The 23,563-nt window shown below is 39.1% G+C and overlaps 2 protein-coding genes across 2 annotated transcripts in view; one reads left to right on the top strand and one right to left on the bottom strand.

The window, feature by feature from the left end:
- The window catches only part of LOC122449250 (interferon-induced very large GTPase 1-like), a 393,510-nt gene that overhangs the window by 142,734 nt on the left and 227,213 nt on the right, over positions 1-23,563 (top strand). The window lies entirely within an intron of this gene.
- LOC122449836 (olfactory receptor 10A5-like) lies at positions 1,542-2,771 on the bottom strand. Its single transcript, XM_043481879.1, has one exon. The coding sequence runs from the start codon at positions 2,769-2,771 to the stop codon at positions 1,821-1,823; it is 951 nt and encodes a 316-aa protein (XP_043337814.1). The 3' UTR covers positions 1,542-1,820.

A 23,563-nucleotide genomic window follows, 5' to 3' on the forward strand; every position in this document is an offset into this window, starting at 1 on the left:
TTTGAAGCACTAATCAGGTGATTACACATTTAGGCTGATTACGGTTACTTGATGAATTGCCCTCTTTGCCATTAAAAGTTATGCCTGTTTATCACTGGAAATACTAATGAACACAATGCTTGAATCATAGGAATAGATCAATAATTACAGGAAAAATAAAAAAACAAAATTTCAGGGACTTTGACCCACTATTCTACTGTTGGAATTTTATCTCAATATGGTGGCTGAAGAAGACTTTCTAAAAAAACTTAAAATATTAAAATGTTCACTACATTACTGTTTATACTGGAATACAAGAAACAATGAATTATGGAGAATATAAAGCATATAAAGTAATGGCACTTACACATGGTGACATGTTTTATAGCCCTCAATATTATTCTTACAAATAATTGTCACAGTGTGAAAATAAATGTTTATGATTGGTATCAGGAGCTTTATATTCATTACCCATTTTAATCCTTATACCAACTCTATGTGGAAGTTAACCACGATTACCTGTTTTTAGATAAGAAAACTGCTTTATCTACCCTAATAACTTGTTGGGTGCCTAATCCGTTAACCTCTGTTATGACATTAAGTGATAAAAGTAATTATAAAAATGTGCATGCAGTATGTCTATAACTGTCAGAGATTATCAGAGGTAAGTTCATAAAAGTGTTCAGATGAGGTAATTGCTAAGAACCAAAACCTGTATATGAATCTGCAATATGCTTGGGCTGTCATAAACACATTATTAATATCTAGTCTTAAAAAACCTATAGGATAGATATGATTATTATTTGCATAATTTTACAGATGTGTAAAAAGGCATGAAGAGTTATTGACTTTCCTCTGTTCACCCAACTAATAAATGGCAGAGCGGAATATGAACACAGGCAAGGCCCCTTTATGCTGTATAATATTTCATTATTTCAGGAGTTCATAGTTTTTCTTTCATAATTTCAAATGTTGATGAAATGGTAAACTTCTGAAAGCAGTAATTGTGTTTTATGGTCTTGTACTTTCACAGCAACATACACAAAGGTTGAAAATTAACAGGCACTAAAGTAAGCAAGGCATAACAGAGTTGTCAATAAGACATATAGGAACAGCTGGGATCCATTGCAAGCCTTGAAAGCAACACCATGCCTGAAACTAAGCTTGTGAAAATTTGGAATTACTTCAACAAAGTTTAAAAACCTCAATATAGAACAAGAGTGAAAATTGGAAACTCTGACCATTCTATCTCAGAAAAATAGGCTGAAAGGATGGGACTAAGGATATTGGAGTTATGAAAGGATAGTTGTGGGAATTAGTGATCCACTTTTCTCTACCATGCTAAATACAAACAAATTTAAAGCCACAACTGCCTCAGGTATGTGAAATGAAATGAATAAATGGGACAAATAATGCATGGGGGATTTATGCCTTTATTTCTATTGATGGAGTCAGTCTTGCAGAACACAAAGTAAAGTATCAAGAAGACTCTTATGTCCCCAAGTTCACATTATAAGAAATTTCACACTGTCCCCAGTGTATGTCACATTGGTGCACATTAGCACAGTAAATACTTAGAATATATTGGTCGAAGAATTTTCAAAATAGCATTTGTACCAGTAAGATAAAAGTTAAGTCCATATTGGGCAAACAGAGGAAAATGGCACATAATAATGATGGGTGCAATATACCTCTGTGCTCCTTCCCTCCACTGGTCTTTTCAACAGCCATTTCAGCAGCTGGGTTTAATCCCAAAAAGATGAAAACAGAGGCAGAGAGGAATCCCCAACATGGAACTGATTGTTCCTCACTTAATAAACTTCAGTTCCACCTCAAAATGTCTACAGAAAGCAGTTTCTGACACCTAAAGCCTTGTGGAAGGTCCGACCAAGGGCATTGTTCACCTCATTATTTCTCAAGCTGTAGATGATAGGGTTCAACATGGGAGTTACAATAGTATAGGACAGTGATAGCACTTTTTTGCTCTCAGGAGAACTATTGGACTTTGGACGGAAGTAGGTGAGACTTGAAGATACATAGAAGAGGGAGACAACAAGGAGGTGGGATGAGCAGGTAGAGAAGGCTTTACGCTTCCCCTTGGCCGATGGAATCGTCAGGATGGCAGCAGCAATGCGAGTGTAGGAACATAGGATCAGCAAACAGGGTATCATGACAACCAGAATGGTTCCAACGATGGCATAGACCTCAAAGAGTGCTGTGTCTGCACAGACCAGCCTCAGCACAGGCGGGCTGTCACAGAAGAAGTGGTTCACCTTGTTGATGCCACAGAATGGAAAGCTGAAGAGCCACGTGGTCTGCACAGTAGCCATGGGAATGCCTGGAAACCAGGAGACAGCTGCCAGTTTGGCACGTGTCCTTGGATTCATGATGACTGGGTAGTGCAAGGGACTGCAGATGGCTACATAGCGGTCATAGGCCATGGTGGCCAGGAGGAAGCATTCAGAAACCCCAAAGAAGAAGAAGAAATACATCTGAGTGGCACAGCCAAGAAAGGAGATGGTTGTGTCCTGGGCAACCAGGGTCCCCATCTTGGGCACAATGATCAGGTTGAAGCCAATCTCTAAAAAGGACAAGTTCCTGAGGAAGAAGTACATGGGGCTGTGCAGCACGGGGTCAGCCAAGGTAACCAGAATGATGAGGCTGTTTCCCAGCAGAGTGACCAGGTAGATGACCAGAAATGTCAGGAAGAGTACTGACTGTATTTCAGTAGGTAAGGAAGAGAAACTCAGGAGGATAAACTCACTCACTCTTGTCCAGTTTCCTTCAGCCATTGATTAAATATGCCAGCTGTGATCATGGAGAGAGATTCTTTATTGGAAGAGTCAGGTTCTGGATTTGTTTTCAGACTTTCTTAGTCTCTTGAAAGAAGCACAGTCAGGATCTCAGTTGTAACAGAAAGTGCCTTGTGTTACCTAAGAATCAACACAAGGAGAAAAGAATGGAGTCTGAGTTCTGAAATGGGCAATGTCTCATCCTTCCCCACTCTTATTCTTTATGATCCATTTTCTACTTTGTTACCATATTTACTAAAACAACTTGGGTCATATCTATATACATTCATTTTCTGCTGCACATTTAATACCTTTGTAGTGGGGTTAAGTGAGATGGGTCCTGAGGCAATGGAGTGGAGTCAGATGGAAAAACAGTAGAAATTTTCCATTTGTGCCTATTACATATCCCCACTTCTTTAAAGATTCATGGTGCTTATATTCTCCATCTACTGCCAAAGTAGGATTTACCTTTATGTATGCATTTAAGGACTGCAAACCTTGAGAGTATTTGAGAGGGTACAGAGTAGAAAAAGTCAATTGTTTTATCATGTTTTGTTTTGACGTGACTCAAAGTAGTAGAAAATGTGGCAATGAGATGCAAAGGAAGGATATCTACAGACTGTGGTAGTTTTAATGCACTTTCTCTCCCCTTTCAATATAAGAACTGTAGAGTACTTCTAGTCATATAATGCTTATTCCTTCTTGCCTAATCAGATTATGAGGTAACAACCTTAGGATCTTTCTCCTCATTCCAGCAAAGCTATAATTGACAACTGATTGTCAGAATTCAGAATATCCACTGGCTTTCGACATTTAAGATATGAGAAGAGTATTGTAGTACACCTAAGTAGATAAACAGTGTGTTCCAGGAGAGTCCAACTATGTCTCTTTCAAGAGTGGACAAACTGGAAAAAAGAAGCAGATCCTCAGAAAAATTCTGTGAAAAGTATGAGGAAGATTAGAGGGAATGTTCAAAAAATAATATTCATAAATAATTAACCTGGACTATATTAAACAAGAGAATCTTAAACCATATGAAAAAATTCAGTATCTATTCCACTTCTATTGAGGTACTGGTGATATGAAGCTTTCTTCCTCCATGAAGCTTAGAATCTAATGGAGGATATATTTAAATAATCAATTATATTAAAATCACAGTGAAGGTCTTGACACAGTAAATATACAGTATCTTGGCAGGGGTAATGTATAAGGAGAAGGGATACCTAGTCAAGTCTCTGATGGTTTTCTAAGAAATAAGGATGAAAATGAAGTTGGTTGAAGGTGTGCAGAACACCTAGGATGCACTTTATTGTGACAATATTATAAAAATAAAGAATTAGGAAAAAGTAAAAATCACTGAGCTAACTTTTTTAACTGAAAGCATTCCTTAATACACACAGACACAGGTGTGTATTAAGACACACAAATGGAAATATACCAATATGCCTTGATCTTTGTCATTTATTTTTAAGAAAAATCTTAGAATAGGGAAACTATCTTTTAAGCAATCAGACAGGTAATAAGTAAAAACAAAAAAGCAAGACCACATATCACAGTCAAAAGACCTTTCAGGCTCCTGTCAGTCCCTCCAGAACTTCCAGAAAAACCTTCTTCTTCCAATCATTCACTGACTGTCCTAGGAAGAGGAACCCACTCTTCTAGCCTTTCTGCACCCAGAATTGATCTAAGGAAATAGTGTACTTGATGTGATCTATCTTGTTCCACTGAAGCAAGTCTTTCCTGAGTTAATTAGAGGACAGTCAAGACTTCAGGAAATATATGTTCTGTCAAAGCTACAGTGACTGGAAGTTTTCTGACCCAGAAAGATTTACAGGACAGAATTGGAGAAAAGAAAAACAAAACCTTGGGTGATCTCAATCTGCTTGTTGTCTTAGATGTCACTTATGACAAAGAAAGGGGCAACTGTGGCTCAGGAAGGGGGAAAACTGATAAGATTGTTCCAGTGTGGACAGAGGAATGGAATCAGGTGATCCACCAAACCTTGCCTAGCTGAGCACCTGAACCTTGAGATGGGCCTGGGTTGATTTGGCCCTTGATGAGATCCTTACCTGTTCCCAGAAGGGAGATCTGCCTTGTTCAGCTCTACCTGATACTTATGCTTCATGCAGGGGCCCGAGTGTTTGACAAACTCTGACTCTGCTGTCAGAAGAACCAGAAAAAATACCAGGGAGTCTTACTCACTTTCCTGGACGAGTCATTAACGACTGGACCTGAAGCCAGACCACTGCAGCCTTCTCTGTGTCAGGTGTGGGTGAGCAGACTAGATGAGCTGGCCCTGCACCCAGTCATGACAGGAGATCTGCTCCCAGCTGTGCCTCTTTGGTCCTCAGGGCCACATGAAGGGCTGGCACCTGTATTTTCCCCCAGGTGTTTCTGGGCTCAACTTTGCTCCTCTTCTTGCCCTTCCTCAAGAGTACCTGACCTTTCTTGACTTCACTGTCCTTTGGGACCCTAAGGAATGTCAGATGCCAACAGGATGAAGTTCAAGAAAGGAAAACCATACTCGAGGAGTGTGATATTGTGTAGAGAAAAGCACAAACATTTTGGATTCTGAGTGACCTAAGTTTAATTCCCTAATGTCTCAGACAGTAAAGCATCTGCCCGAAATGTGGGAGACCCGGGTTCGATCCCTGGGTCGGGAAGATCCCCTGGAGAAGGAAATGGCAACCCACTCCAGTACTCTTGCCTTGAAAACTCCATGGATGGAGGAGCCTGGTGGGCTACAGTCCATGGGGTCGCAAAGAGTGGGACACGACTGAGGGACTTCACTTAAGTTTAATCCCAGCACTGGAGACAGAGACATAAAGAACAAACTTTTGGACTCAGTGGGAGAAGGAGAGGGTAGGATGATTTGAGAGCCTTTCTCTGTCTCCTTTGCTGCCCTGCATGTGTATGCCTATAGCTGATTCATATTTAATGTATGGCAGAAACCATCATGATATTGTAATTATCCTCTGATTAAAGTAAATGAAAAAAAAAATCCCAGCACTGGAACTCTCTGGTTGCTGATTTTATTTTTTTTAAATAAAATAAAATTTTATTAAACTCTTTGAGTTTCCATTTCCATAGTGCTTAGACAAATATGCTTATTTTATAGGATTGGTATGAGCAGGATGGCATATATTAACAAGGATGTTAATATATTCTATTATAGCATATATGGGGCTTCCCTGGTGGCTCAGATGGTAAAGAATCTGCCTGCAATGCAGGGGACCTGGGTTCGACCTTGGCTTGGGAAGATCACGCAGAGACGGGAATGGCTACACACTCCAGTATCCTTGCTTGGAGAATTCCGAAGACAGAGGAGCCTGGCGAGTTACAGTCCATGGGTTCACAAAGAGTCAGACACAACTGAGAGACTAACATACACACACAGAATATATATTACTGTATCATGAATATCATAATAACCTTCCCAATAATCAGTAATTGTTCATTAACAAACATTGAATGGTTACTATATGCCAAGCATTGTTATAGACCCTCAAAGAGAGAAATAAACAAAACAAAGTCCCTGTGCTCGTAAAGCTTACATTTGATTGAGGGAAGCTAGGCATTGAACAAATAAACAATTAAGCTTTTAAGACTAAGTAGTTGCTATGCACAAACTTCACTGGTTCCTGGCTTTGGCTCAGAAGCCTCTTCATATCTATTTTATATAGATTAATCAGGCAATAAAACCTCACTGGAAAAGATAGTGGGTCCTATGTGACTTTTAAAATTTGGCCATAGAGATCTGTAACCTATAATATTCAAGCATCCTGTCCATGTTTGTGTTGAACACCGGGGCTTGTGAAAAGAGCTTATGAATGTTTGGAATGAATGAATCTGAACTCCTAGCAAAGGGATTGAACAATAATATTGCACAAAAAAAAAAAATTGAAGAAGGAAGGAAATGGAGGCCAGATGGAGCCTTTAGAAGCAAATCTGGAAAGAGAAAACGGGGGCAGAGGAAAGCTAAATTATCTTTGAGGCCAAGCTGTGTGTCATGGGACCTGAACTAGTCTTACTGCAGGAAGAAGGTAGACTGCAGTGATTTCTTTGAACTATTGCCACACTGTTGCCTTCTGTTACAATCATAGAGAAGATTACCTGTATAATGAAATTTGTATTGCTCCGCATTCTTTTTAAACTGCATTTATATAATTATTGTGGCTTCCAAGGTGGCTCAGTGGTAGAGAATCCACCTGTCAAGCAGGAGACAAAGGTTTGACCTCTGATCCAGGAAGGTCCCATGGAAAAGGAAATAGCAATCCACTTTAGCATTCTTCCCTGGGAAATTCCATGAACAGAGGAGCCTGAAGGGCTACAGTCCATGGGGTTGCAAAGAATTAGACACCACTTAGCGACTAAATAACATACACAAAATCCAGGATGGAAGAAAAAGAAAACTGCTGAAAAGACTCAAACAGGCTTCCTCTCTTATAGGATCTTTTTATTTTATTTTTTCGCTAATCGTAGGCAGGTCATTGTTATAAGCCCTTGCCCAGAGGTTGATCAAGTGAATTGAGGCTACTGGCTTTTGAAAAGCCTAGACAGCAGTACGGGAGAAGGAAATGGCAACCCACTCCAGTATTCCTGCCTAGAGAACCCTGTGGACAGAGGAGCCTGCTGGGCTGCTGTCCCTGGGGCCGCACAGAGTTGGACACGACTGAAGCGACTTAGCAGCAGCAGCAGCAGAGAGCAGTACAAGACAGAGCTGGTGCTTCAGGCTTTAAGAGTCACAGAGTTTTAAACACAGGGAAAGTTAAACTGTTTCTTATTATAGCACAATTTTTAATAGTAAAGTAATATAAAAATTATCTTAATTCTATCAATAGGCAATTGATTAGGAATTGTAGATTTCCATTGAATCCTGTTAATGCAAGTTCGTGTGCATGATGCACAGTGAGGCCAAACAAACTGAAATGTTGGCGTTTGGGGCAGAGAAAGGGTTATTGCAAGGCCATGCAAGGAGATGGGAGGTTTATGCCCTAAAAAGCCCTGAACTCCCTGAAAGGTTTCGGCAATGTACTCTTAAAAGCCAGGTAAGGGAGGGGTGTTTCATTGTCTGTGATCAACTTGTGCACAATGCTCTGAATTGCTGATGGTAAGGTAACAGGGTAGTGTCACAGTGGTTAGCATTATTGGTCCTTAGGCTCCAGGAGGAATCAAGTAGTTAATATCTTCCATTTGTTGAAGAGGGGGAAGTTTATTCACATCTGCAAAACAACTCAGGAAATGTTGGTCAAATACTATTATCTAGGTACTTCAGGGAGGAGCTAAAGCAGGAGATATGGGGGATGGCCTGTCCCTGGGAAAGCCCAATGGGGTCCTGTCTCCCTTACAATACTATGTAACTGAGAATATATTAATGTGGAGTAAACTTCAAGATAAAATTTTATTTGAAAAAAAGCAAGATGAAAGAAACTGTATACACAGTATACAATTAAATATATTTTATAGAGCTAAATATTATACACATACATATAAATGTGTAAACAGTAAATGTTTTGAAAGATACACAAAGAACTGATAATAGTCATTTCCTTTGGGCCAGGAAAGTGGGGAAGAAGAGAGGTCAACCCTGAGAGGGAGATATTTTGATAGTATATTCTTTTGTTCTTAATTTTATCATGCAAATTTATTAAATTTTTAATAAAAATGAGATACTTGAAACAAAATAATACTTTCATTCTGGTTCCTCCCCTATTAATTTCTAACCTTATAACCTAGAGAAAGATCTTAAAATTACTCCATGTCCCAATACCTGTTGTGAAAAGGAAAAGGGATTAAGTATAGAAAATATGCCAAGTCATATAAAGCAGGTTTAATCAAGACACCATTTGAGTTGAGACTTGAAGCTTTCCATTAGGGAGAGGAAGGGACTTTCCACTTGAGTGTATGATGACAGCATCACTTTCTTTACTTCTACCATCGCTGTTTCTGCAACTATACTTAGTATTTGTCAGATTGACTTCTTTATTTTCCACTAATTCATTAAACTTTCCTTCATTAGGATCTTTGCATAGGTTAATTCATTTGTTTCTAATGTTTTTCCTACTAATTTTCACCTGGTTAACTCCTACTCAATTTTCTGGAATGACTTTCTGATTTTTTGTCGTTACTTTCTAAGAAAAGAGTTTCCTGCCTCCCTTATGTTAAAAGTCTCACTTAACCTTCTTCAGAGAATTTTATGATTTTACTTAATAGTTATGGTAGCATTGTATAATTACATATTTATTTATAAATTCTGTAAATCATTTCTTGGCCGTGAGTGTAAAGGATGATTGGAAAGAAAGAATGAAGTCATGAGCACAGTGAGGAGGCCTGTACAGTAATATTTCAGCAACGAAAGCCTGTCTAGGCCATTGACAGAGGCAATGTCAATGAGAATTGAAACAAAAGACGTGGAAGAGTTTTGCCAAGGGAGAATTAGCAGGATTTAGAGACTGGTTGAACAGTCCCATTTGGCACTTACCAACGTGCAGAATTATTGCACAGTGAAGCACTATGCATAGGAGCTCTTAGAGGGCAGCGCCTTGTTCATTTATTTGTTGTACCTTCAGGACCCCGTGTGTAAATATTCACTGATTACGTGAAAGGGTATGACAACAAAAAGGGGAATCAAAAAGAGGAATAAATAACCAGCTTTGGCAATGAGAATGTGAACTAACAGAGATGAATAAAAAGTGTCTCCAAGGAAGAATTTTCAGGAGTTGAAGACTTTTTGTATACTCCTATAATAGCAATTATCAAGTTGTGGCATTGTATTAATAGCAGAGTAAAGTACATTGAATGATGTTTTAATTTTACTTCTCTGATCTATTTACTGGATAAGCACCAACTCAACAGCAGTGCATTTTTTCACCATTGTACTCTGAGAACTCGGTGTATGTGTTTCCTGATGGAATGTAAAAATAAATCAATGAAAAATTAAAACGAAGGGTAAATAAGAAAAAAAAATTGTCTAGATATAATGACTGGAAAATGAGTTTGTGTTTTATTCTAAGTAACCTTGAGCTCAGGATTTCATCATGTAGGCATATCACACAGGGGATGGAGTTGTCTTGTCAACTGTGAATAACCCTTAGCTAACCAGTTCAGCGTGCCTTTAACAAGCTCTGATCTTTGCTCCATGTTCTGATGGTTTGGACATTTATGTTGAGTAGGGTGGTTGGGTGCTCAAGTGCACCTCTTTCTTTTTACATGGATCATAGTTGCATCATTCATGTTTGATTGTTGGTATTCGTATGTTTCGTTATGGGTTTCATTATGGGTAATGCAAGTTGGTTTAAACAACTTGCTGTACATTGGAGCACAGCAGATGGTTACCACTTTTGGGTGAGTTGTTTTTATCAGTGTATGCAAATAAACCCTCACAAGCTATTAAAACTGCTTACCAGTAAAGGGATTGCCATGTTCACATTCTTTACTGGGCATTTTGGATAACCATTCTGGTGGGTTTGGGTGGTTAAAACTGGAGGAGATCTTTTGAAGAAAGCATATTTAAAGAACATTTTGGGGAGGAAATTAGTGGAAACTTCTCTGCTGTGTTTATTCGTACTATTATCAGGGAAGAGGAAGCATCTTCATAAAATTTATCTCACAGATTATAGTTGGAGAGCATTGTGCTAGATAGATACTTTACTATATAAGCAGAAATGTCTTGGAGACACCTGGAAAACATGAAAAACATTTGGCTGAGAGGTCACTGCTAGAGGTAATGATTTGGAACTTAATCACTCAACATTTATGAGTGTTACTGAGTGTCAGGCAAAGGAATATAAATGTGAGAGGTTGTTCATATACTCATCTATTAGATGTGCATGTAAAATACAAGTAATCATACTTTTTTAAATGCTTTAGCAGCAATATATGCCCAAGATATGTGTGACAAAGGCTAGTGAACTTAGCTTTGTCTATGGGAATCAGAGAGGGTTTCTAGAAGGAAAACATTAGCCTTGTATTCCAGAGAATAAAACTAGAGCTGAATCTTGAAAGATAGGTTGAAATTAACTTAGTATAGGAAGGAAGATAGGAGATGGAGGAATTTTAGACAAAAAAATTGTGTAAAGACACAAAGACTTAATCATAAATTCTGCCATTTATTGAACATTTATTCTGTGCCAGTTATCTTTTTCACTCAGAAAATAAAAGTAATTTTATAAGTGCTTTTAATTCTCCCAGAGAAATCATTCATCACAGAATAGATCAGATAATTTCCAGTTAAGTTGATTTCAACATTGTTTTTTGTTGTGTTTTATTTTCTTTGCTCATTATCCCTCTCCTAGGAACTATTTTAATCTCTGTGTTAAACATTATTTTTTAAAATTTACTTATTTTATATAACTCTTTTCAAGTTCTACCTTTATATTTTAGAGAAGTCATATGCAATATTTTTAAACTACTTGATATTTTGGATTCATACCGAGACTAAAACTTTTGGTCTGATACTTAAATAGTTGTGACAAGGAACAAGTTACTTGTTTTTTCTGAAACAAGTATCCTATTTTAAAAATTGTGATGAAACCAGAGAGGAATAACTGACACTGTATTTTAAAATGTGTAACTCATATTTGCCTATCAATAAATGTTAGTTACTTAATTCACACTGCTTCTTGGGAGGAGATAGCATTTATTAGATTTCTCATGTCACAATTAGAGCAAACATCCTTGAGAATTCTATACAACCCATCCTCCACTTTGAATTGAAAGAGATACTATAGAAAGATCAAACAGTTCCAGGAATGGGAGTAATTGGCTCATGTAATTTTAATTCTATTGTATATCAAAATACATTAAATCTGGTTATGCATATGTTATTTATTATATTGTATCCCATTTACAGATTATTAAATATAAGGATGTATATTTAAAGCTGTGCAGTAGCAGGCACAGGATTTGAATACAGGTTTTTCAGATTCTAAATTGTTGAAGAGAATTAAAAAAGACTATGCTAGAAAAGCTAGAAATGCATGATATAAGGAGAAAAGAAATAGACCAGTGTGACAACTGCTGAACATGCACTCAGCTGTTGGAGTATGGAAAGATGGAGACTGGAAAGATCAGCTGAGCTGGTTACACACAGGCTTGCATGACAGGCTGAGAACACACTTTCATTCTGGAGATGAGGGTGAGTTGTAAGGATTTAGGACATCATTGATGGGTCATTACGTGTGTATTTAGAGAGAACTCCGGAGATGGTGAGAAGGATGAATGAGCGTGGAGCCTGTATAGGAGTCTCTATAGTGTGACTGGCTTCCCAGGCAGCACTAGTGGTACAGGACCCACTTTGTGGTAAAGTCCCAGTGCAGGAGACGCAAGAGACGTGGGTTCGATCCTGGGTTAGGAAGATTCCCTGGAGGAGAGAATGGCAACCCATTGCAATATTCTTGCCTGAAAAATCTCGTGGACAGAGGAGCCTGGTGGGATACAGTCCATAGTGTCACACAGAGTCGGACACGACTGAAGCACCCTAGCGCACACGCTTAGTGTGACCAAAGGCTGGGAGACCAGTTAGGAGGCCAGTTATTGCTCGTAATAATTCTCATAGAAGATATAAGCCGACACTCAGGTTTCATTGTCACAGGAGCGATTTGTTGAAAACTTGACAATGGTGGAAACTCTAAGAGATAGTACACAAGAAAAATAGAGGAGGACCAACTATTGAACTCCCAGGACAAGTACAGTTTAAATGAACTTGGTAAATAGCACAAAGAATCTACACATAGACATGTAGGGAGATAGCAAAGGAATCCATGATTGTGTAAGGCAAGATGATAAAAAGTTTCAACAGCAAAATTCCTTTTATGCAAGCATCAAAGAAAATCTGAGGAGCATTTGATTTTCTCAAGAGTCTCTCGAGACCAAGAGCTGGTCCAAGTCTGGGATTACTAGATTCTGTTGGAACTCCTCCCACCTTCTGTCCAGACCTTAGCTTGCAGAGTCATAGTCGCCGAGAGTTTGAAGGGACCCTGGAGACTCATGAGTAAAAGCTTGGAATCTCTGCTAAATGGAAATTAGTTCTCTCTCCCTGTGCTCAGCTCTCCATAGGCTGAACTCTGTCCTCACTGGCTTCTGTCTTCAGTCTCTTCCACCCCTGGGGTTGCAGACTAGCCAGCCTATTAATGAGTAGTCACAGACTGTGACCTCATTAAAAAGTTGTTAATGAGACATACTGCTGTTCAGGGAATACAGCGGAGGAGGCTCCCCGTGGCCTCTCTAGGGGTCTGAAGGCAGAGCTTAGATGAAGAGACAGGAACAGATCTGGGGAGAGGGTAATGAACTCAGGCTGCAGATTCACAGCTAGTCAAATCCTGCTGCAAGTAGGCCAGCTCTGAAGCTCAAGCCCCTGATAGCCTGCAGGCTTACAGGATTGGGTGGGATCCAGAGCAGCAGTGATTTTCCTCCTATCAGTCAGGTCTGCTTAATGCTTCCTCTGCTGACCCATTTTGATGGAGGACTTCAAAATTTGAGATTAAGAAGTAATTTTGTGTTGCCCTGAGTTTACGGCTCATGGACAATTGTATCTGTCTCACAGGCTTTGTTCCTTTGCCACCCATTCTCCACAACCAGGACAGTCTTTCCAAACACATAGCTGACTGTTACTTCATGCTCAAAACTTTTTAGTGGAGACGGTTCACAGAGTAAGATTCAAAGCCCTAGCAAAGAAAACTTGAATATTTGGTCCCTGTCTATCCCCACCCTAATCTCCTCTAGACTTCTCTCCCATGTTATCATTTTCATTATTATTACCACTGATATCACCATCATCATTGTCAGGATTAGACCAGTATACTTAACATTTCGGTAGCACTTTTTAGTCTTCAACAGTGTATTATACATATTAATTCATTTAAATCTCACAGCAATGCAAGGCAATAGGTGCTGTGATTATCTGCATTTTTTAGATCAAATTGCCAACATCCACTGGCTCATAGAAAAAGCAAGAGAATTACAGAAAAACATCTATTTTTGCTTCATTGACTATGCCAAAGCCTTTGACTGTGTGGATCACAAAAAACTGTGGAGAAATCTTTAAGGAGACGGGAATACCAGACCACCTTACCTGCTTCCTGAAAAACCTGTATACAGGTCAAGAAGCAACAGTTAGAACTGGACATGGAACAACAGACCAGTTCAAAATTGGGGAAGGAGTACGTCAAGGCTGTACATTGTTACCCTGCTTATTTAACTTACACACAGAGTACCTCATGTGAAATGCCAGGTTGGATGAGGCACACGCTGGAATCATGAATGCTAGGAGAAATATCAACAACCTCAGATATGCAGATGACACACCACCCTTATGGTGGAAAGCGAGGAGGAACTAAAGAGCCTCTTGATGAAGGTGAAAGAGGAGAGTGAAAAAGCTGGCTTAAAACTCAACATTCAAAAAACTAAGATCATGGCATCTGGTTCCATCACTTCATGGCAAATAGATGGGGAAACAATGGAAACAGTGTAAGACTATTTTCTTGGGCTCCAAAATCACTGCAGATGGTGACTGCAGCCATGAAATTAAAAGATACTTGCTTCTTGGAAGAAAAGTTATGACCAACCTAGACAGCATATTAAAAAGCAGAGACATAACTTTGACAAGAAAGGTCCATTTAGTCAGAGCTATGGTTTTTCCAGTAGTCATGTATGGATGTGAGAGTTGGACTATAAAGAAAGCTGAGAGCCAAAGAATTGATGCTTCCGAAATGTGGTGTTGGAGAAGACTCTTGAGAGTCCCTTGGACTGTAAGGAGATCCAGCCAGTCAATCCTAAAGGAAATCAGTCCTGAATATTCATTGGAAGGACTGATGCTGAAGCTTTAATACTTTGGCCACCTAATGCGATGAGCCAACTCATTAGAAAAGACACTGATTCTGGGAAAGATTGAGGGCAGGAGGAGAAGGGGACAACAGAGAATGAGATGGTCGGATGGCATCACTGACTCGATGGATATGAGTTTGAGCAAGCTCCGGGAGCTGGTGATGGAAAGGGAAGCCTGGCGTGCTGCAGTCCATGGGGTCGCAAAGAGTTGGACAGGAAAGCAACTGAACAGCAACAATAGATGACGTGGAGTCAAGATATGCTCTGTAACTTGTCCAATATCTTACAGCTACTCAGGAAGAGAGGCAGGATTACAATCCAGGCATTTAGGCTTCTGAGTTTATGCTTTTACATACTAGGAATACTTGCTTCTGTTACCTTTTATACTTACAACTCATTTGTCTTGGAATGCCTATCTCGCATACACTTTTAAACCTTGACTCCTCACACTTCTTACATTGCTACTACTTTTAATCATTATGCATGTGTTATTACCTATTGTCCTAATGTTTATATGTCAGCCTACTCCCCTTTGGACTGAAAGTTCTTGCACTTGGATTGAGCTGGGCTCAGTAATCATTACTGGGAAAGTGTTAGTCGCTAAGTCGTGTCATTTTTGACCCCATGGACTGTAGCCTGCCAGGCTCCTCTGTCCTTGGAATTCTCCAGGGAAGAATACTGGAGTGGGTTGCCATTTCCATCTCCAGGGGATTTTCCCAACCCAAGGATGGAACCTGGGTCTCCTGTATTACAGGCAAATTCTTTACCATCTGAGCCACCAAGGAAGCCAAACATTACTCTGGTCTTAACTGAATCTTTTAGTATTTATTATATTATTTTAAACACATACTGTATTGTATTCTCTCTGAGAAATTAAAAACTAAATTCTTGACCTCTCTCCCACAGCCATTTCCCTATAGCCATATATGTTCTTTCTCCTTACTTTTACATTTCAATAAAAAGTATCTCTATCAATATGATTCACTATGTAAGAAATTTGAGTATAGCCATTGGCACCTTCCCAATACTAAATTATTATCAGCTCTGATCTACTGCCATTTCATACTGGTCTCTCTCTTTACATTCTTGCCACCTACAATAAATTCTCCACCCAAGAAACATAGTTATCTTTTTAAAATAATTGCCCCTTGCTTAATATGCTTCAATGGTGGTCCATATCATTTAGATTAATATTTAAACTCTATAACATGATCAAGAAGAAGTTCTGAATGGTCTGACCTTTTCTTGCCTTTACTTCTTTTGTCCTTATTCAGAAGCAGATTTTTTTTTTTTCCTTCTGGTTTTGGTGTCAGGGTAACACTGAGCTTACATAATGAGTTGGGATGTGTTCCCTCCTCATTTATTTTGGAAGAGGCTGAGAAGGATTGGTATTGATTCTTTTTATTTATTTTTTTTTTATTTTTTATTTTTTTAAATTTTTTTATTAGTTGGAGGCTAATTACTTCACAACATTTCAGTGGGTTTTGTCATACATTGATATAAATCAGCCATAGATTTGAAAAAATAAACAAAATTGACAAACCATTAGCAAGACTCATTAAGAAACAAAGAGAGAAGAACCAAATTAACAAAATTAGAAATGAAAATGGAGAGATCACAACAGACAACACTGAAATACAAAGGATCAAAAGAGACTACTACCAGCAGCTCTATGCCAATAAAATGGACAACTTGGATGAAATGGACAAATTCTTAGAAAAGTATAACTTTCCAAAACTGAACCAGGAAGAAATAGAAGATCTTAACAGACCCATCACAGGCAAGGAAATCGAAAGTGTAATCAAAAATCTTCCAGCAAACAAAGGCCCAGGACCAGATGGCTTCACAGCTGAATTCTACCAAAAATTTAGAGAAGAGCTAACACCTACTTACTCAAACTCTTCCAGAAAAATTGCAGAAGAAGTAAACTTCCAAACTCATTCTATTGAGGCCACCATCACCCTAATTCCAAAACCAGACAAAGATGCCACAAAAAAAGAAAACTACAGGCCAATATCACTGATGAACATAGATGCAAAAATCCTTAACAAAATTCTAGCAAACAGAATCCAACAACATATTAAAAAAATCATACACCATGACCAAGTGGGCTTTATCCCAGGAATGCAAGGATTCTTTAATATCCGTAAATCAATCAATGTAATACACCACATTAACAAATTGAAAGATAAAAACCATATGATTATCTCAATAGATGCAGAGAAAGCCTTTGACAAAATTCAACCCCATTCATGATTAAAACTCTCCAGAAAGCAGGAATAGAAGGAACATACCTCAACAAATAAAAGCTATATATGACACAACCCAAAGCAAGCATCACCCCCTCAATGGTGAAAAATTGAAAGCATTTCCCCTGAAATCAGGAACAAGACAAGGGTGCCCACTCTCACCACTACTATTCAACATGTGTTGGAAGTTTTGGCCACAGCAATCAGAGCAGAAAAAGAAGTAAAAGGAATCCAAATAGGAAAGAAGAAGTGAAACTCTTACTGTTTGCAGATGACATGATCCTCTACATAGAAAACCCTAAAGACTCTACCAGAAAATTACTAGAGCTAATCAATGAATATAGTAAAGTTGCAGGATATAAAATTAACACACAGAAATCCCTTGCATTCCTATATACTAACAATGAAAAAACAGAAAGAGAAATTAAGGAAACAATACCATTCACCATTGCAACAAAAAGAATAAAATACTTAGGAGTATATCTACCTAAAGAAACAAAAGACCTATACATAGAAAACTATAAAACACTGATGAAAGAAATCAAAGAGGACACAAACAGATGGAGAAACATACCGTGTTCATGGATTGGAAGAATCAATATTGTCAAAATGGCTATTCTACCCAAAGCAATCTATAGATTCAATGCAATCCCTATCAAGCTACCAACGGTATTTTTCACAGAACTAGACCCAAAGAATTTCACAATTTGTATGGAAATACAAAAAACCTCGAATAGCCAAAGTAATCTTGAGAAAGAAGAATGGAACTGGAGGAATCAACCTGCCTGACTTCAGACTCTACTACAAAGCCACAGTCATCAAGACAGTGTGGTACTGGCACAAAGACAGAAATATAGACCAATGGAACAGAATATTGATTCTTTTTAAATGTTTGGTAGAATTCACCAGTGAAGCCGTCTGGTCCTGAACTTTCGTTTTTTGAGATTTTTTGATTAGTGATTCAAGCTCCTAGCTGGAAACTGGTCTGTTCAGATTTTCTGTAACTTCATTACTCAATCTTGGAAAATTGTGTGTTTCTGAAATTTATCTATTTCTTCTAGGTTGTCTAGTTTGTTGACATGCGATTATTTGTAGTAATCCCTTATGAGCCTTTGTATTTCTGTAATATCTGTTGCAGTGTTTCCTCTTTCATTTCTGATTTTATTTGAGTCTCTTTTTTTCCTTTGGCTCTTTAAAGATTTATTTAGTTTTTCTTTTCAAAAAAACAGCACATAGCTTTTCTTAAAAAATCTTTTCTATTGTCTTTTTGTCTCTATTTCATTTATTTCTACTCTGATCTTTGTTATTTCCCTCCTTCTACTAACTCTGTGCTTCATTTCTTTTTCTTTTTCTGGTTTCTTGAGATTTAAAGTTAGGTTATTTATCTCAAATAAATAACTTAGGTCAATAAGAAATCTTTCTTGTTTCTTATTATCGCCATTTATTGCTATGAACTTCCCACTTAGAACTCCTTTTGCTGCATTTCATAAGTTTTTTTATGTTGTATTTCCATTTGTACCAAGGTATTTTTTTTTTCCTTCATATGTCTTTTTTGACCCATTCAATAGCATGGTGTTTGTCTAATCTCCATATGTTTGTGAGTTTTCTAGTTTCATACTATTGTGGTCAGAAAATATGCTTGATATAATCTCAATCTTATATTTATTAAGACTTGTTTTGTGCCCTAGCCTATGAAGTATCCTGGAGAATATTCTATGTGCACTTAAGAAGTCTGTGTATTTTGTCTTTTTTGGATAGAATGTTCTCTATATGTTTGTTAAGGTAATCTGGTCTATCATATTATTTAAGGCCAATGTTCCTTATTGATTTTTCTGAGTGATATATCCATTGATGAAATTGTGGTATTAAAGTCCCATAGTATTATTGTATAGCTATTTATTTCTCTCTTAAAGTCTTTTAATTTTTGCTTTATATATTCTGGTAATCCTATTTGAGTATGTAAATATTTACAAATACTATTGGATTTGACCCTTTTATCATTATATGATGACTTTTTTTAATGTCTCATTATATTCATACCTCTTTCTCTCTCTCGGGGGATTCCTTTAATGTAAATGTTATTCTGCTCGATGTGTCCTTTAAATTCCTTAAGCTATCTCCATTCTTTTTAATTCTTTTTTCTTTTTGCTGCTGTCATTGGATGAGTTCCACCAGCCTATCTTTAAGCTTACTGATCCTTTTTACAGTTCATCTAGTCTGTTTTTTAACCCCACTAGTATATTTTTCACTTCAGTTATTGTATTCTTCCGTTCTGTGACTTTTTTTTTTTTGCTACTTTCTTATATTGTCTCTTTATTTAAATTCTCACTTTGTTCATCCTTGTTCTCCTGAACTTAGTGAGCATCTTTATGACTGTTATTTTTAACTTCATTAGGTAAATAACATCTCATTTCATAAGGGTTTTTTTTTTTTTTTTCCCCTGAGGTTTTAGCTTGCTATTCATTTGGAACATATCCCTCTGTTTCTTCATTTTCCTTGACTCCATGTGGGTTTTTTAACACTCGATAAAACAGCCACCTTGCTCAGTCTTGAAGGAGTGTCCCCATATATGAGATAAAACTTCTTGTTCAATGTTGCCTTAGCTCTTGGTTGTCTCTCAAACTCTTGTGATTGTCCAAGTAACCCGCTTTATTGTTAGTGGGCTCCCAGTAGTTGAGGGTATGCCAAGAGTTACAGTGTCCCAAAGGAGAAGATCCCTGTTAACACCCAGATTCAGGTTAATTGGAAGTCAGACCCATAGACAGCAAGGTTTGAAGTATTCAAGTATATCTCTTTCAGGAGAAGACGGAATGAACATTTCTATCTGTTCCTTCTGCACTAAGTTTGGGGCTATAAGCAATTCAGAGCTGTTTTTGTTTAATACCATGCCGTGAACCCATGTATAGAAATCTCACTGGCCACCAGAGCAAGGCTATCAAGGGTGGCAGTCACAATGTCAATGTATGAGCTTTATATACAAGTTCTTTTCTCAGAGACACTGATACCTGGGGGAGGGACAAAGGGAGAAGGCAAAGATGGCACCCACGAGCTTCCTTAATCTCTGGAGAGAATTATATATATTTCAATATATATTTAATTAGAATCTTGTCCCTTAAGCCACAGCTATGAAAATAAGTTTATTGGTCTCTTTCCCAGAAAGACAGAGGTGTATTTCAGCCTGCTATCTTTATGCTATGTTCTGGGGACAATATCTAGTTAAATAATGTTTCTCTATTTGTATAGTCTTAGGGGACTCATGAACATAAGAACTACTACCCACCAGAGCCAGGCAATCCAGGGGCATTTCCTGGGTGGCAGGCACAGCAACTGGGTGGGACACAAGACTTTCACACAGACTCCTGTCAACTTAAAAAACACTAAAAGTTGAGAGCTATGTTTTATTTGGTGGGACTTCGAGGCCAGGAGACAGCATCTCAAATGACCCTGAGACAAGGGGAGGGGAGGAGCCAGGTTATATAAAAGTTTTACAACAAAGGCAGGTTGTCTGAAGATCAAAAGATTATTGTTAATGAAAGAAAACCAGATATCCCAAGTTATGGAATTTCACATTTTTCTATGTATGGAAAGGTATAAGAGTCTGGGCTCAGTGAAATCATTCCTTTCATATGCATCTCAGCTATCCTAGGCCAATATCCTGTGTTTTTTTCACATTCTGAGCTTCCTTGGAGCTCATCCTAGGGAGTGACTTTATGAAAGTCTAGTGGCTATCATATAGCAGGTATTCTTCTCCTTCTTGAGTGCCCTGAGGGTTCTGGAGCTCACACTGGAAGGCTGCAATCCCTGATGACTGTGACATCCTTGTTTGCTGATATGGCAGGAAGTAGTCCATCTCTCAGTCCTTTCTGGGAGATACTGGCCATCTGGAGTGTGGTGGATGGAGAGTGTGAAGATAGTGCCTGCCCTCGAAGGTCTCTGAAGAGGATCACAGTTCAGTTCAGTTCAGTCGCTCAGTCGTGTCCAACTCTTTGTGACCCCATGAACCGCAGCACACCAGGCCTCCCTGTCCATCAACCACTCCTGGAGTCCACACAAACCCATGTCCATCGAGTCAGTGGTGCCATCCAACCATCTCATCCTCTGTCGTCCCCTTCTCCTCCTGCCCTCAATTTTTCCCAGCAACAGGGTCTTTTCAAATGAGTCAGCTCTTCGCATCAGGTGGCCAAAGTATTGAAGTTTCAACTTCAGCATCAGTCCTTCCAATGAACACCTAGGACTGATCTCCTTTAGGATGGACTGGTTGGATCTCCTTGCAGTCCAAAGGACTCTCAAGAGTCTTCTCCAACACCATAGTTCAAAAGCATCAATTCTTCGGTGCTCAGCTTTCTTCACAGTCCAACTCTCACATCATACATGACCACTGGAAAAACCACAGCCTTGACTAGATGTACCTTTGTTGGCAAAGTAATGTCTCTGCTTTTTAATATGCTGTCTAGGTTGGTCATAACTTTCCTTCCAAGGAGTAAGCGTCTTTTAATTTCATGGCTGCAATCACCATCTGCAGTGATTTTGGAGCCCAGAAAAATAAAGTCAGCCACTGTTTCCACTGTTTCCCCATCTATTTGTCATGAAGTGATGGGACCGGATGCCATGGTCTTAGTTTTCTGAATGTTGAGCTTTAAGCCAAACTTTTCACTCTCCTCCTTCACTTTCATCAAGAGGCTCTAGTTCTTCTTCACTTTCTGCCATAAGGGTGGTGAAGAGGATCACAGTTGGCCCTTAAATTTGTGTTTTATTAGAAGCCTGACCTTTAGGTCAAAGCTTTGTGCTATGTTGTGCTTAGTCTCTCAGTTGTGTCCGACTCTGCGACCCCATGGACTGTAGCCTGCCAGTCTCCTCTGTCCATGGGATTCTCTTTCTCCAGGAAAGAATACTGGAGAGGGTTGCCATGGCCTCCTCCAGGGGATCTTATCTACCCAGGGATCAGACCCAGGTCTCCGGCATTGCAGGCAGATTCTTTACCATCCTTAAAGATAAACTAATAGGCTTCTTTCACAGAAAGGCTGGGTGTCATAGTCTGTTGACTTTTTTTGCTGTGCCCTAAGGTGCAGCTGGTTAGGAACTATTTCTCTGTTTGTTATGGTCCTATGGGGCCCATGAACCTAAGCCCCAGTGGCCACTGTGTAGTCAAGGGGCATCCACTGGGCATTAGTCACAAAAACCAGGGCACTGGATATGTGCACTCCTTCCTGGGAGATACTGGCAATCTGCAGTGCAGCAGAGGGAGAGCTTGAAGATGGTGCCTAACCTCTGAGGGCTCTGGAGAGGGTCATGGGCCTTTAGATGTGTGTTTAATATGAAGCCTGTCCCCAAGGCTGCACCTATGAAGATAAGCTAACAGGCCTCTTTTACAGAAAGACTGGGAACCTTAGTCTATTGCCTTTCTGCTGTGCCTTGGGATGTGGCCAGTGAAGAACTCTGTCTCTGTTTATTATAGTCCTAAGGGACCTGAGAATATAAACCTAGCTGGCCACCAGAACCAGGGGACCAAGAGGTGTCCCCTGGGTGACACCCACACAAATTGGGGTACCAGACAAACGCACAAGCTCCTTCTCAGGAGATACTTAGGAGCTGGAGTGAGGCAGAGTGAGTGCAAAGATAGTGCCGACTGGCCTCCATCTTTGGAGAGTATTTCAGGAAGTCTCTAGATGTGTGTTAAATTAGATGCTTGCCCCTCAGGCTGATGTTTTAAGATAAGCAAATAGGTCTACCTCCTGGAAAGTCTAAGCACTTTTCAGTTGTCTGCCTCTGCTGAGCCCTGGGGCCCTGGCGTGGGAGGTGCTGTGTGAGTCATTTAAGAACTGTTTCTCAGGTTGCTATAGCCTTGTGGGCCTCATGGACACAAGCTCTGTTGGCATTTGCAGCTATATGTTTTGAGGGCTTGTCTCTTAGGCGCAAGTCTTAAAATTGGGGTACCCTGTATAGAGTTTAAACTCTTCACTCCTCAGGGAAGTGAAGGATTGAGAGTTCCCTCCCAACTCTGGCCATAGTGCTGGGGGTTCGGTTATGATAAGACTGTGTCTCAGTCTCTCCTAGCTGGTTTCTTGTTTTTACCTCATTATTACAATGTGTGGGGATCACTCATCTAGTTGTGGGGTTTCTTTCAGAAGAAACTTCCATATGTGGCTGTAGAGTTAGTGAATCTGTGGAAGGGTGTGAGTTCAGGATCCTGAATATGTTGCCATCTTGAAGCAGAGCTCCCATGGGTCTCTTTCTTTAGATTCAACTGGAAGTATTGCTCATGGTCATCTATCGAAGACTTGCATCTGTGCTATTTTTCCCCTGAGATATTTTGTCCCAAAGGAGAGAATTTTCAGAGTATTTGTTATGGAAGCATCAACTGAAAAGAAAATGCACAACCTAAAAGTTTAGAATTAGGCTTTGTTCAGTAACTTACTGAGGACTATAGCCCAGTATGCAGCCTCACAGATACCTCTGAGGAACTGTTCCAAAGAGGCAAGGGAGGAGCTAGGAAATATAGGTGTTTTTGGTGGGAAAAAACAAAACAAGCAACAAAAAAAACCCACCATGTAGTTGAAGATCAAGATTACTGCTAATCGTAAGAAACAGACATTTCAAGTTAATGATTTTAGTGTTTTTCTATGTATGAGAAGATGCAAGAGTCTGGGCTCATTGAAATTATTCCTTTGATATGCGTTTACCAGCTGAGCTATGAGGGAAGCTCATCAAAGGCCAATGTCT

This window comes from Cervus canadensis, chromosome 11 (assembly GCF_019320065.1).
Source record: "Cervus canadensis isolate Bull #8, Minnesota chromosome 11, ASM1932006v1, whole genome shotgun sequence".
NCBI classification, from domain to species: Eukaryota; Metazoa; Chordata; class Mammalia; order Artiodactyla; family Cervidae; genus Cervus; species Cervus canadensis.